Below are 13,089 nucleotides of genomic sequence, written 5' to 3'. Positions count from 1 at the left end.
AGTTAAAGGCAAACTACTGTCAGCCTACCCATATGACCTGATGACAAATGGGCAGGAAAAGGAGGAAGAAGAAAATACTGTTTGCTATAAAATGTATGTCACAAAAACCACCTTAATCTTGCTATTTCTCAAATGAAGGTGTATTTAAATGTATAAAGTTCTACGTGCCATCATCATGGTCTTTGGCGGTTAGATACACTGCATAAGAAATTAAAGACACCGAGATAACGATCATATGAACTATTAATACACACATGTGAATGAATCTAAACAATATTAAGCTCAGCAAAAGAAGCCTAACACGAGAGAGGACACGCTGGGTGATTCCATGAACCCGAAGACCGAAAACATGATGATCAGAACGGCAGTAGCCCATAAGGGGAAAAAACTGACTAGCAGAGAACCCACTGGAATTCTGGAGGGGAAAAATGTTCTATTATCTTGACTAGGATGGCGGCTGCATGAGTTTGCGAAAACTCAATGAACTGTATACTTAAAATCTGCACATTTGTTAGGTAATTATTACCTCAATGGTCTACTGAAGAATGAGCTACTGAATGTCTGTTACGTTTTAAAATTTAATCAGCACAGTTGCATAAACCCACGAGTAAAACTGGAGAAATTTACAGAGGAAAACTTTATTCATCGAGCTGACTAAAAATAAACATTCTGTTTAACAGAAGAATGGCTCAAATACGGCAGCAAGGGGCTCTCGTTAAGCTTGGGGTGGGTGAGAGCCAGGGGGTTCCATTTCACCACACAGGCTTGACGGCACCTGACAGGTTCTCTGTCACTAAAAGCATTTCACCGGGCATCAGCTGGCTTACTGGAGCTCTCTCGAACTCCAGAGAGAGTGAGGCTCCCACTAAACAGGTGAAATAAAATACCAGTCCCTAGGACACACGCTGTGAAAGTAATTCGGGGGAAAATGTCAATTGAGCAGGCTGGACAAGCTGCATTTCCGAGCTCTGTGCCATGTAAAACTCGACCATGACCGCCAGTCAACTCGGCCTTCGGCATGAGCATCACTTGACCTCTGGGAGAGCAACTGGTGTGTTCAAGAGACCGCGTGGCACGGCGGGCTGAACACCCCAGTCGCTTGAGTGTCTCTAAATGTGCTGCGCCACAACTACTGCCCCTTGGGTTTGCTCGACAGTCTTCCGGATCGACAGGCTTACCAAGGTCTCCGCTGAGCAGAGCGTCCGCTAGGGGTGGATTGCGCTCCTTCAGCAAGGACAGCTCGTGGGGGTTGGCCAGCAACATGTCTCGGAGCAAGGCTGGATTGTCCAAGCCCTGAGGAGATGAAGCTATGTCCCCGGGAGATGAGTGGGACTGCTGTGCTCCTGGTGGCGGGCGCTGCCGGGAGCCGGACGTGCCAGGCACGGCTATACTACGGAAGTCTATTCGGGGTAAGTCTGTTGGGGAAAATCGGTTCAAAGTTTACTTCCAGTGACTCCACACAAACAAGCATTTGAAGGGAAGAGCAGAACATCTGCTGGTACATGGTACACGGCACATGGCACATGGCAACTGCAGGCATCTGACCTTTCCTCCGCTCTTTCATGCTGACTGAATATAGAGACTGCAGTCTAAGTGAACCCATGGCAAGAATAGCAAAGGGGTGCAGGCAATGGTAATAACCCTAGATTCCTGGCTTATACGATATCGCAGAGGAGATAAGTTTTTACTTATTTGCATTTTTTTAACATTTATTTATTTTTGAGAGATAGAGAGACAGAGCGTGAGCGGGGCAGGGGCAGAGAGAGAGAGAGGGAGACATAGAATCCAAAGCAGGCTCCAGGTTCTGGCCTGTCAGCTGAGCCCAACACAGGGCTCGAACCCATGAACCGCATGATCATGACCTGAACCTAAGTGGGACGCTTAACCGACTGGGCCACCCAGGCGCCCCTACCTGTTTGTATTTTTTAAAAATTAAAGCTAGTCTCAGTAAACATAACCATGTTAAGCTGGATGTAATTCCTGAGAAAAATCCTAGTTTGTTTTGATAGGTCTCAAAGGGCCTGAAGACCTTGGGTAAAGAATACTATACAAACCAAGTGAACTGCATAAATTTTAGATGTAAAATTCTACAAGTCTCTGTTAAACATACTCGTTCTCAGAATTTACCCTTTCATCTGCGCATCACGGCTAACTCCTCTCCTGGCCCCACGGAGCTAGCAGCTATAATCGCTTTATAGGAGAGACAAACAGAAGAAAAGCAACATGCCCAGGTTCTCAGTGCTGAGGTCACCAAAAGACAGAACAGATTTAGAGGCTACAATTCCCAGGTTCTATAATCAAGGCTGAGCTGACCTTATTAGAATGAAAGGAAAATAAAAGGGAGCCTTACACAAAGGACCCACATATTATGATTCCATTTATACGAAATGTCCAGAATAGGAAAATACACAGAGACAGAAAGTAGACTGACGGCTGCCTATGGCTAGAGGCCTGGAGGCAGATGGGGTATGACTGCTAATAGGCCAGTTTCTTTACGCGGTGATGAGAATGCGCTACAACTGACTGTAGTCATGGCTGCACAAGTCGGAATATACTAAAAATGAACTGTGCCCCTTATATGAGTGAATTGTATGGTATATGAATGATACCTCAAGAAAACCATTACTTAAAAAAGAGTTTTACCTTAAAAAAGTAGAGCAGAGCCAGAATAGGGGCTACAGCTGAGTGAATGCACATGTCCTCCATCCCCAAAATGTGCCTGACGGTCACTGCTGGTTCCAAGGTGAGGCTACCTTGAAACTTTGGGGACATCAACTAGAAGAAGGGAATCCTTAAACTCAAGTGTCATTTTCTGCCTCTTAGCATGGGTTCAACTAGCCATTTCCTTCAAACAGACCTCAGCTGGCAGCTAGTAAGTGTCTGTGTGTGTGTGTGTGTGTGTGTACACATGCACATGTGTACGAGGGAGTTAATCCATACCGACCAGCAAAGCATATATGGGTGGGCCTTCTCTGTGGGGCAAGAAATTTTTATCTCTAACCCCATTAACACTTATCTTGAGAGTCCACTCGCTTCAGAAGAATTTTGAAAAACTTGTTTACCTGATAGACTAGATCTGCTCCCCTCCCCCACAGACTGGCTCACTTGTCCATATGGGCCAGTACGGGGGGCGGAAAACAAGGTTCTCCAGAACTAACAATTTCACCAAATTAACCAAAGGCAGAGTTGGGGTTTTTTTTGACTGACATGTTCAAGTCACAACTCTTTCTGAAGTTTCACAGTAGGCCCAAGGGGCTAACGTGACCCTGATCTAGGAGGAACGGTGCTGCTGGTCTCTTTCAGCCCCAGTTTCGGGCCGGATGGACGTACTACACACTGTTCTAAGCTGGCATGTGTCATCATCACCCAGGCACCCATCAGCTGTCACCACAAACTTTAAGCCAACTGACCTAGAGACTAACCAGCATTTGAAGACATCTACCTGGAGACAGCAGGGAATGGAAAACACTATTACATTTCATCAAACAATTCCACATCAGAACCATGTCAACTTCTGGCAGATCAGAAACCCCTCTGAGTATCTGAAGAAAGTTACAGACCCTCTTGCCATCAAGGGCACACATGCTCACAGCCACGCAATTGTGCATGTTATTTTAGGGACGCAGAAACATTCTAAATCCCAAAGCACAGTTTCCAGACTATAAACCCCTATTCCGGATAGAACATTGAGACAGGTAAGTTTCCTTTCACATGATTAACACAGCTGGTGGGCACAGAGCAGAATCTGGTGGTCCAGCTGCCTAATGTTCATAAAGCTCAGTATCATGGAAGAAGTACCACATTTTAGTTCCCATATCTTCACTTACTAGCCATGTAACACTGAAGACATTACTTAAAATTGGAGCTTCGTCTGTTAACGATAACAAATTATAAAGAGGAAGCTCTTCCCCTATAACCATGCTGAGATCCCGTGCAATGTGCATGCAAGTGCCTGGCTGACTAAAATGCTCCACTCAGGCCTACTAGCTGCGGGCCAGACACAGAGCAGCCAAAGTCAGTCAGGAATCACCGGCATAGGTGGCCTCTTAAGTCCTTCCCCAGGATAAAGTTCTCATTGATCACAAAGGAAGCGAACATTTATCGAGGGCATGCTGTGTGCTGAAGGCTGCGCTATTCTCAGAGCTAAGGAAATGGCCGTAGGGAAGTAGACCCCGCAGTCTGCACCCGAAGCCGGTCCGCAGCTCAGACCCGCTGCGTTATGCTATCTTCTGATGCTTGATCAGGGATGCCTTACTTGGGAACTGCACTGGAGGTCGAGGGTCTGCATTCTCCTTCTGTCGTAAAATCACAACGTCCCCGTCTTTCAAGCCGTAGGAAGCCAGCGATCTGTGGTTGTCTGTGAGGGGTCTTTCAGCATAAACGATCTACAACCAGAAAAGATTTCACAGTATAAAGCACTGAGAAATAACATGGCACAAAGCAGGAAGACTACGTATGTGTCCCTTTTCATCAGATGTCAGTCCGTGCTCAAAACCCTACAATGGTTTCCCATCACACCTGCAAACAAAAGCCCAAATCCTTCCTGTTACCTGCTGGGTCCAACAATTTGGTCCCTGACTCCCCCTCTGACTTCATCTCATACCGTAATTGCTGTTCCCTAAATAATGTGATCAACTTCCCCCTTGGGACTGTTTCACTTGCTCTTCTCTCTACCTGAGAAATGTTCTTTCCACAGCCATTTCTTTTTCAAGTAAGCTCTATGCCCAACATGGGGCTTGAACTTACCACCCTAAAATCAAGAGCTGCATGTTCTACTGACTGAGCCGGCCAGATGCCCCCCCCCCCCCCCCCCCCCCCCCCCCCTCCTGCTCAGTGCCCATGGCTGTCCCCCTGGGTCAGACGACATCCTTTTCTTGGATCACAGCAATCGCCCAATCCAGTCTACCCTCTCTAGAACGNCCCCCCCCCCCCCCCCGCCACCGTTCTTTTTTAAGGTCTCTGATCAAACATAACCTTTCCAGAGCTCTTCACTAATCACCCTATTTAAAATGTACTCTCATCTCTCATATTAAGTATCTATTTCTCTTTAAAAATTTTTTTAAATGTTAATTTGTTTTTGAGAGACAGAGAGAGAGAGAGAGAGAGGCAGACACAGAATCCAAAGCAAGCTCCAGGCTCTGAGCTGTCAGCAAAGAGCCCAACGCGGGGTGGGAGATCGTGACCAGAACCGAAGTAGGCCGCTTAACCAACTGAGCCACCCAGGGGCCCCTTAAGTATCCATTTCTTTACTGTCTTTCTTCTCCACTAAAATGTAAGCTACTTGAGGACAGGACTTTGCTTTGCTCGCCCTATCTCAAATGTCTTGGTTTCTTCTTGCGACAAGAACTTTTAACGTTTACCCTCCTAGCAACTTTCCAGTATGGGATACAGTCTTGTTAATTACAGACACCAAGCTGTACATGACATCCCAATGTGTCCATTTTTAAATGAACTTGCACGCTGGCAAGTCTAAAAGTTTTTCCAAATACCACCTGTTCTGCATCCTTCCTTCTGTTCTACTGGATCAGGGATGTACTAGTAATAAAAACATTTTTTATGATGCGCAAACACTGAAGAAAACCTGAGAGCATAAACGCAGATGAAACACCGTGCTGTAGGAAGAACAGCGAGGAAAGGGCACACTACAGTTTTACCACGAAGGAACATAAAACCTACCCTGCACTGCGACATACTCCAGAGGGGGATTCCGAATAAACTCGGACTCTGAAAGGTTTCCTTCTGAACGATGTGCTGTGCACCAGGCCACGTGCAAGCTGGGAAACCTGAGTCCTGTCCTGGCTCTGACAGGGGCCGCGTCCCTCCGCTAGCCCTGGCTTCACATTTCCGTTTGCCAAGCAAGTAGCTGGGGCTACATAATCGCTACAGCATCCCTTCCAGGTCTGTCTGCCACACTAGCATTTACAGTGCTTCCTCATGGGTCCTCAAAGCTTTGGCAGTAAGACTGCCTGACACACAACCTGAAAAATACAGATCTCTGCCGGGAAAAATGATCTGTCGTATCTGCTCTCAGAATCTGTCCTGACATGAGAAACAAAACCAACAGGAAACTGGATTTCCAAAGCCAAATACTTCGGGGGGGGCGGGGGCACAAAAAATGGACTTCAGAGGTCGTAGGGCCGATTACACTTCCTAAGTTCTATACACGATGAGAAAATGTATTGTTAGTTCTTACCCTCAACCTGCAAAGTTAAACTATGCTCCAGCCGATGGCAACTGTCACTCCACCTATCCACTCACACCCCGCTATTCTCCCTCATTGAAGCACACATCGCATGGGGGGAGTACGACAGAATCAACGCACACTGTTTGCAATATACAACCCGAGAGCCGTACCCTACTTGTGGGACTGCTGGGGAAACACATCCTAAGTGACGAGTGTCACAGCTGAGGTGTGCACCACACAAGAGGAGGCATGCCAGCAGAAACACCACGCAGGCGGCTCTCACAAGGCGGTATCAACACCGTGAAGCCACCACAACAAAGGTACCAAGTGGTCCATGGTCCACTCCTTAATCTTGCAGGTCCAGAAACTCCAACTATCAGTATATTTAGAGAAACAATCAGTTGACACATTCTAACCATACTTATAAAAGAACATTAATCTACAACAGAAAATCAGACTCAGCTGCATCAAAATGCTCCTCCCATCCAGCACCTCACTGAATTGTCTTCAGGTTGGCAGTGCTACCTGGAGGGCCACATTACAACAGCAGACACCACCACAGCATGCACTTCTATCCGAATGGGTTCCCACAGTCTCCGGCCTCATCCAACACCCTCTCATCTCCAGGTGGTCATTATTCATCCCATTTTATGGACAGGGAAACAGAGAGCTCAGTGACCTGAGGCTACACAACTATTAAGAAGAGAAGTAGGAGGGGCGCTTGGGGTGGCTCAGTCAGTTAAGCTTCCTACTTGGGCTCAGGTCATAATCTCATGGTTTGTGAGATCAAGCCCCACATCAGACTCTGCACTGACAGTGTGAAGCCTGCTTGGGATTCTTCCTCTCTTCCCTCTCTGCCCCTCCCCTGACTCAAGCTTTCTCTGTCTCTCTCTCTGCCACTCCCCCATGCATGCTCTCTCTCTCTCACCTCAAAATAAGTAAACATTTAAAAATTTTTTAAATAAATAAAGACGGCCTGATCTAACAATAAAAATTTAAGATCCTGGTAATAACTACCACCAAACACATATATGGAATGTGGAATATTGCTATCTGCCCCATTTCCTAAAAATACTAGACTGAAGAATGTGGGTGAGGAGCAAAACATTCTTCACACTGACAAAGCAGCAGGCGTATTCCATTTTAAGTCCAAGGACACAAATGAAATAAACAAAAGCTTAGCTGAAATTCTAATTGCCACAAAGAACGGATTTCTTTTTGTTAAAACAGGCTTAAGAGTCTAAGGAAGACAATTATTTTACAGCTTACGTCCTAGAAGAAATCTGAATGATTTTCCAGCTCAACAGGAGTGTATCATCAGACCAGTGGTGTCCCATTTTTACCACGCAATACAAAAGGAGTTTCGGTTAGGCACTGGTGGTGCTTTCCACCATAATATCCAACTCAAAGGCCACAAAACTAAAAATTCTAGTTTTGCCAGTTATAAGAACATCCAAGAGGACAATTTAAACAGCTACAAGTCTTAAGTTGCAAAACTGGAACACCTGCTAGTACTAACTCCCAAGGAGGCACCCTAGAGACTGAATTCTAATCTTAATCAACATGTAACAATAGACTAATTAAAAAAGTCCAAGACCATCAACTCCATCATTAAGCATGATGTCCAATGTCTTCTCGTCTTCAATCAACACAAATCCTAACAATACGTTTCTAGCAATAAGGGCCATCAACTGGCCACAAAATCTTTGGACTCACATCTTAATGACTCCCTATTCTTATCTATTATTCATTGAAAGTCTACTATATACCAAGTGATCTACATACACATCTCCTGCAATAGCTTGACTTTTCCAACCCTTCTGGAAAACAACATGGCAACAATTACTAAAAGCCTTTCAGAAAGACCTGTCAGGGTGCCTGGGTGGCTCAGTGGTTGAGCATCAGACTTGGGCTCAGGTCATGATCTCACGGTTCGTGGGTTCGAGCCCCGCGTCAGGCTCTGTGCTGACAGCTAGCTCAGAGCCTGGAGCCTGCTTCAGGTTCTGTGTCTCCCTCTCTCTCTGACCCTCCCCTGCTCACAGTCTCTCTCTCTCTCTCAGAAATAAATATAACATTAAAAAAAAAAAAAAAAAAAAAAAGACCTGTCAATTCCATAGTTAAGAATACATCCTGAGAGGGGCGCCTGGGTGGCTCAGTTGGTTGGGCTCAAGTCATGATCTCGTAGTTCGTGGGTTCAAGCCCCATGTCGGGCTCTGTGCTGATGGGTGGCTCAGGACCTGGAGCCTGCTTCAGATTCTGGGTCTCCCTCTCTCTCTGACCCTCTCCTGTTTATGCGCTGTCTCTCTCTCAGAAATAAATAAAAAACATTTTTAAAAATTAAAAAAAAAGAATACATCCTGAGAAAATCAGAAATGGAGACAAAGCCTTACGTACATAGATATCCATGAAAATGTTACTAATAACTGCTTCTAATTTTCCCCGATTCAAATGCCCAGCAATAGGCAATTTTTTAAATAAACTGTCATACATCTATATGATAGTATATTATGCGGCCGTTAAAATTATAAATTTGAAGAATCTGAAATGTAATGGGAAAATGCTGACAATGTAGCTTTGACTGAACAAAGAAAATTGAAACTGTTAGTACACTTCAGGGCATCATGTCTAAAGGTTACATTTTAACCATATAAAAGGAAGAAAGCTTAGGGGAAAAATACACTAAAAAGTAAACTGCAGTTATTTTGGGGGGATATGGTAGTAAGTAACATTCTCTCCTTACCTTTTCCTAGAAGTTACAAATTCTCTATAATAAATACATAGTATTCATCAGAAAAAAAATACATAAAAATTACCTGCAAAATAAATATGTCAAAACCAGCTACCATAGAAAATTTCAGTTTCTACTGCTTTAAAATAGTGTTTCACAAACCACAAATCATGCTGTGTATGGAGCTGCTTTTCCGGGATCATACAGTTACTGCTATTATTTGGCATTTAAATACGCCTTTTGAGAGTCCATACACATTCTGCACACGTTTTTACTACATGCTATCTACAGGGGTAAATTATAATGATGTTTCAAAAATACAAAGACATTAATTTAAAGTGAAGCAAAGTTCTGATAATTCTTTGAAGTCTGCCCAGCCAAGTCTGCATCAAAGCATCAAACAGAGCTATGCCCGGCTTCCAAGCCCACACTTGTATTAGGAGATGGAATGAACCCAGCTTTAATCACATGTACAAGTAGAGATCGTTTCTATTCTAAATTTGTTATCATCGCATTAGAACTACTATAATCAGACTAGAGCTGTTAAAAGGTAACGTCCTTTCCGAGTGCACACTTATGCACCACTGATACTGATATGAAAGTCTGAATTTTAGACCAGTGATCCCCAATGTGGGGCAGGCATGCAAAAACAGTTCTTTAAAGATGTAGGAACAGAAAAGTTATTAGAATTTTCATTTCCATTTATTTTAGTTCATCCTTCCTTAAATTCTACTCTATGGCTGTTTATAAGGTACATAAGGTTATTATTTCACATACACTGTACCACTTATGTTTCCAGTTATTCTATACATATATGTGCATATATATAACGCATATAACATTAGTTCATGTTCTTAATTTATTATATATATTGCAAAGATGTATGTTCCGGGGCGCCTGGGTGGCTTAGTCGGTTAAGCGTCCGACTTTCGCTTAGGTCATGATCTCGCGGTTAGTGGGTTCGAGCCCCGCGTCGGGCTCTGTGCTGACTGCCAGCTCAGAGCCTGGAGCCTATTTCGGAGTCTGTGTCTCCCTCTCTCTCTGACCCTCCCCTGCTCACGCTGTCTCTCTCTCTCCTAGAAATAAATAAAAATATTGAAAAAAAAAAAAAGATGTATGTTCCAAAACACTGTACTCAAAGGGAAACCTGACTGAAAAAGTTTGGGGATCAGTGGTTTGGACAGACTGTGACAGGAAACAGCCAGGAACATTAAAAAAAGAAAGAAAAGAAATTCCCTTTAGAAATGGAGGTGAAGAAATGAGAACAGATAAGGTAAACAAGAGTGAGGGAGAGAGACCAGGACTAGAAGGGGAAGGAAGGGGAGGAATATGGGAGAAGCTGGGAGGTGAGGCGCTGGGGGTGGGAGCCTCAAGTTAAGTGATGTATTTGTAGGTAAAACTATAATGATGTTTACCGTTATGATTTGGTGAACGGAAATGACTCAAGTGTGTGTCTAGGGTGGATCCTGTTCCTGCCTCATGGGCAAGGCAAGCAACTGAAAAGACAGCCGACCACCAGACATCTTAAAATAGATACTGTGTTAGGTTACAATGGAGCCAACGGAACAAACTTGCAATAGGGGAGCAGTTTACAGGCTGGGTGGTGCAGGCTTGAGAAGACAGGAGCCCAGGTTTCCATATGCTAATCTGGCCTGGGAGGAGGTAAATGCCCAAAGGGTGACCCAGTGAATAAGAATTCGTGGAGTTAGCCTACCAGTTCATTAGTGAGGTACTCCTAACATCCTGAGCTAAGAGAGGCCGGTGCCTGCCTGGAGCATGCAATGGACTATCTTTTCCAGGTCCCTTCCTTTAAATTTGCTACAGCCCAGCTCAAAAAGGGCAGGAAGAGACGCCATGCCACTTTTCATCTTCTCCCGAGGCCAGATAAGAACAAAACCAATTTACATCTTCATTTTTTATTTCCCCCACCTGCTGGTGACTCTAACCAGGGTAACAGAACGGAGGATAGAGAACAACCGAAAATGCCAAAAAATTCCAGGGTTGTGTTTATCTTCCTCTGTAAACTGTCCTTTCCTAGCTTTTCCCGTGAGGGGGAACCGGTTCCTCGGTTTATAGAAAAAAACTGCAAAAGAATCCCTTTTACTGATCTCTTTGTAGCTTCTGTAGCGTCAGTTTGTGTTATCTGGGTGACACTTTGCATCCTGAAACATTTTCTTTATGCCAAGGTTCTAAAGTTCACACAGTGTAAAGGAATCATACTCACTTCTGAACAAAATATTGACGCACTTGTTTATCATAATACAGGGCAGAACAGGCTGCAGTTGGGCAATAGCTTTTAGAAGTATTTCATAACTGCAGGAGAAAATCAAGATTCACATTCTGGGGCCCTGGAGGACTTCTGTAATGTTCTTAATGTTTAGATCATGTTCTCCAAGGTCCACTTATCAAGATTTAAATGTTTTAGTGTAAAGGCCAGAGTTATCGTCACAAATTCTGTCTGGTGGCAGCTCGGGGCATTTTGAGAATAAATCATGTTGCTTATTTCACATAAATGGAAGAGCAGCTGAATTTCCTTACAGCATGGTAGGGAAATGAAACAAGCAAATCACACCGAGAAGATACTAGGCCATTTCTACGAAAATATCTTCATAAAGCGCTGAACTTTGAACCCACCCAAACTTTGAATCGTGGCCTGAAAAAAAGAGGGATTCTGGCCTACTACCAGCGAGGAAACCAGAGACTCAAACAGCTTGAATTGAACTAATAACTACCCCTCCTCCTTTTTTTTCCTTTTTTTTAAGAATTTAATCAGAAATGCCATGTGGTAGGGAAAAGGGAAGAGGGCATTTCCAAATGCCTCAAAACAAGGGAATGCAAGCCTCAAACTTTTTCCTTCACTGCGAGTGCAAACGTCTACATTTAAAGGTAAATTACGTTTGCTTAAGCAGGAGCTGTCTCCAGAAAACCAGATGAACATCCACCTAACCACAGCGATCCAAACTGGTATTTCTGGTTGGGGAAGTAGAATGTATGAACTCTTGCAAACCTGGAGCTGCTTCTCCGGTCCCCAACACCCCAAACTCAGGATTATTAGGGGAGAAGGGGCCGAAGAGCCCCAAGATGGGGCGGGCCGCCCAACACTCCACGCGCCCCTCGGGCTGCAGTGGGTGCGTCTGCGGTCGGGTTCCCCGCTCCCTCCCATGGCACCCCACCCCGCGCTCGGAGTGTGTGGGGGCAGCTACCGATTCCAGCTCGCTCCCGGACGCGGGGGCGAGCTGGGAGAGGCCATCCTGCTCCCCCACCCCCAATTCCCCACCAACAGCAAAGGGAGGGCGTGAGACCCCAAAGCTGGAGGGCTAGCCCTGGAGAGAGACCCCGCTCGCTGCCCGGCGTACCTGGCTCTCGGCTGCGGGGATGCCGGACTCGAGCTCGCACAGCGCGCGGAAGTTGTGCAGCTCGAAGTCGGCGTCGACCTGGAGGGAAAAGGTCACCTCGGAGAGGTCCCTCCGCACACAGTACACGGTGAGCAGCATGGCCCGGGCCCGACCCAGCTCGGCTCGGCCCGGCCTCGGCGCTGGGCTGCGGGGCGGTGGCGGGGCCTGGCTGGTGCTGCGGGCGGACGGCGGCGGGCTGCTCGCTCGCCCGCCTGCTCCTTCCCTCCCTCACACACGCTCAGTGACTCACTCCCTCCCGCCCTCACTACCAAGCACGGCCGCCGCCACCCGCCTGCGACTCCGTCTGCCTGCCTGCCTGCCGGCCTGCCTCCCACCGCTGCCGCCAAGCGCGCCGGCCGCCCGGCGCCCCGCCCCGCCGCAACGCGGCTGCCGTAAAGCCCGCCTGGCTGTCTCTGCCATCGCGACGCGGCGAAGGGGCGGGCCGGGAAGAGGGAGGCGGGAAGCTGGGCGAGGATGGGCGGGGCTTGGGAAGGGAGAGGGCGGAAGGGCGAGCAAAAGGGAGAGAGGAGAGCAATGAGAATCAAAAATGTGCTAATTGAGTGGTTTAATAGCTGAGGTCTGGGGATGACTCCACAACCTCATTCATCCGACAGGCATTTATGAAGCCCCTTCCGTGTGCATACAAAAATGCGTAAAAATAGGGGTCTTTCCTGAAGGGACTCTCAGGCTGGTGTAGGAGACTGAAAACTAAACAGAAAGTTCTAAAATGTATTTTACGTAGCAGAAATTGAGGCTCAGAGGGATTAATCCACTTCTTGTCC

At 46.1% G+C, this 13,089-nt stretch overlaps 1 protein-coding gene across 1 annotated transcript in view; it reads right to left on the bottom strand.

The window, feature by feature from the left end:
• The window catches only part of DDI2 (DNA damage inducible 1 homolog 2), a 29,025-nt gene extending 16,417 nt beyond the window's left edge, over positions 1 to 12,608 (bottom strand). The window contains exons 1-3 of the mRNA XM_039228975.1: positions 12,269 to 12,608; positions 4,256 to 4,385; positions 1,179 to 1,415 (exon numbers count right to left, since the gene is read on the bottom strand). Coding sequence (XP_039084906.1) covers positions 1,179 to 1,415; positions 4,256 to 4,385; positions 12,269 to 12,406 — 505 coding nt within the window. The 5' untranslated portion in view covers positions 12,407 to 12,608. The remainder of the gene's footprint in view (positions 1 to 1,178; positions 1,416 to 4,255; positions 4,386 to 12,268) is intronic.
• Between the last annotated feature and the right edge of the window lie 481 nt (positions 12,609 to 13,089).

This window comes from Hyaena hyaena, unplaced genomic scaffold (assembly GCF_003009895.1).
Source record: "Hyaena hyaena isolate Hyena2069 unplaced genomic scaffold, ASM300989v1 scaffold_35, whole genome shotgun sequence".
Taxonomy (NCBI): Eukaryota; Metazoa; Chordata; class Mammalia; order Carnivora; family Hyaenidae; genus Hyaena; species Hyaena hyaena.
The sequence above is the reverse complement of the archived record's forward strand: the minus strand, read 5'-3'. Positions and strand labels throughout refer to the sequence as shown.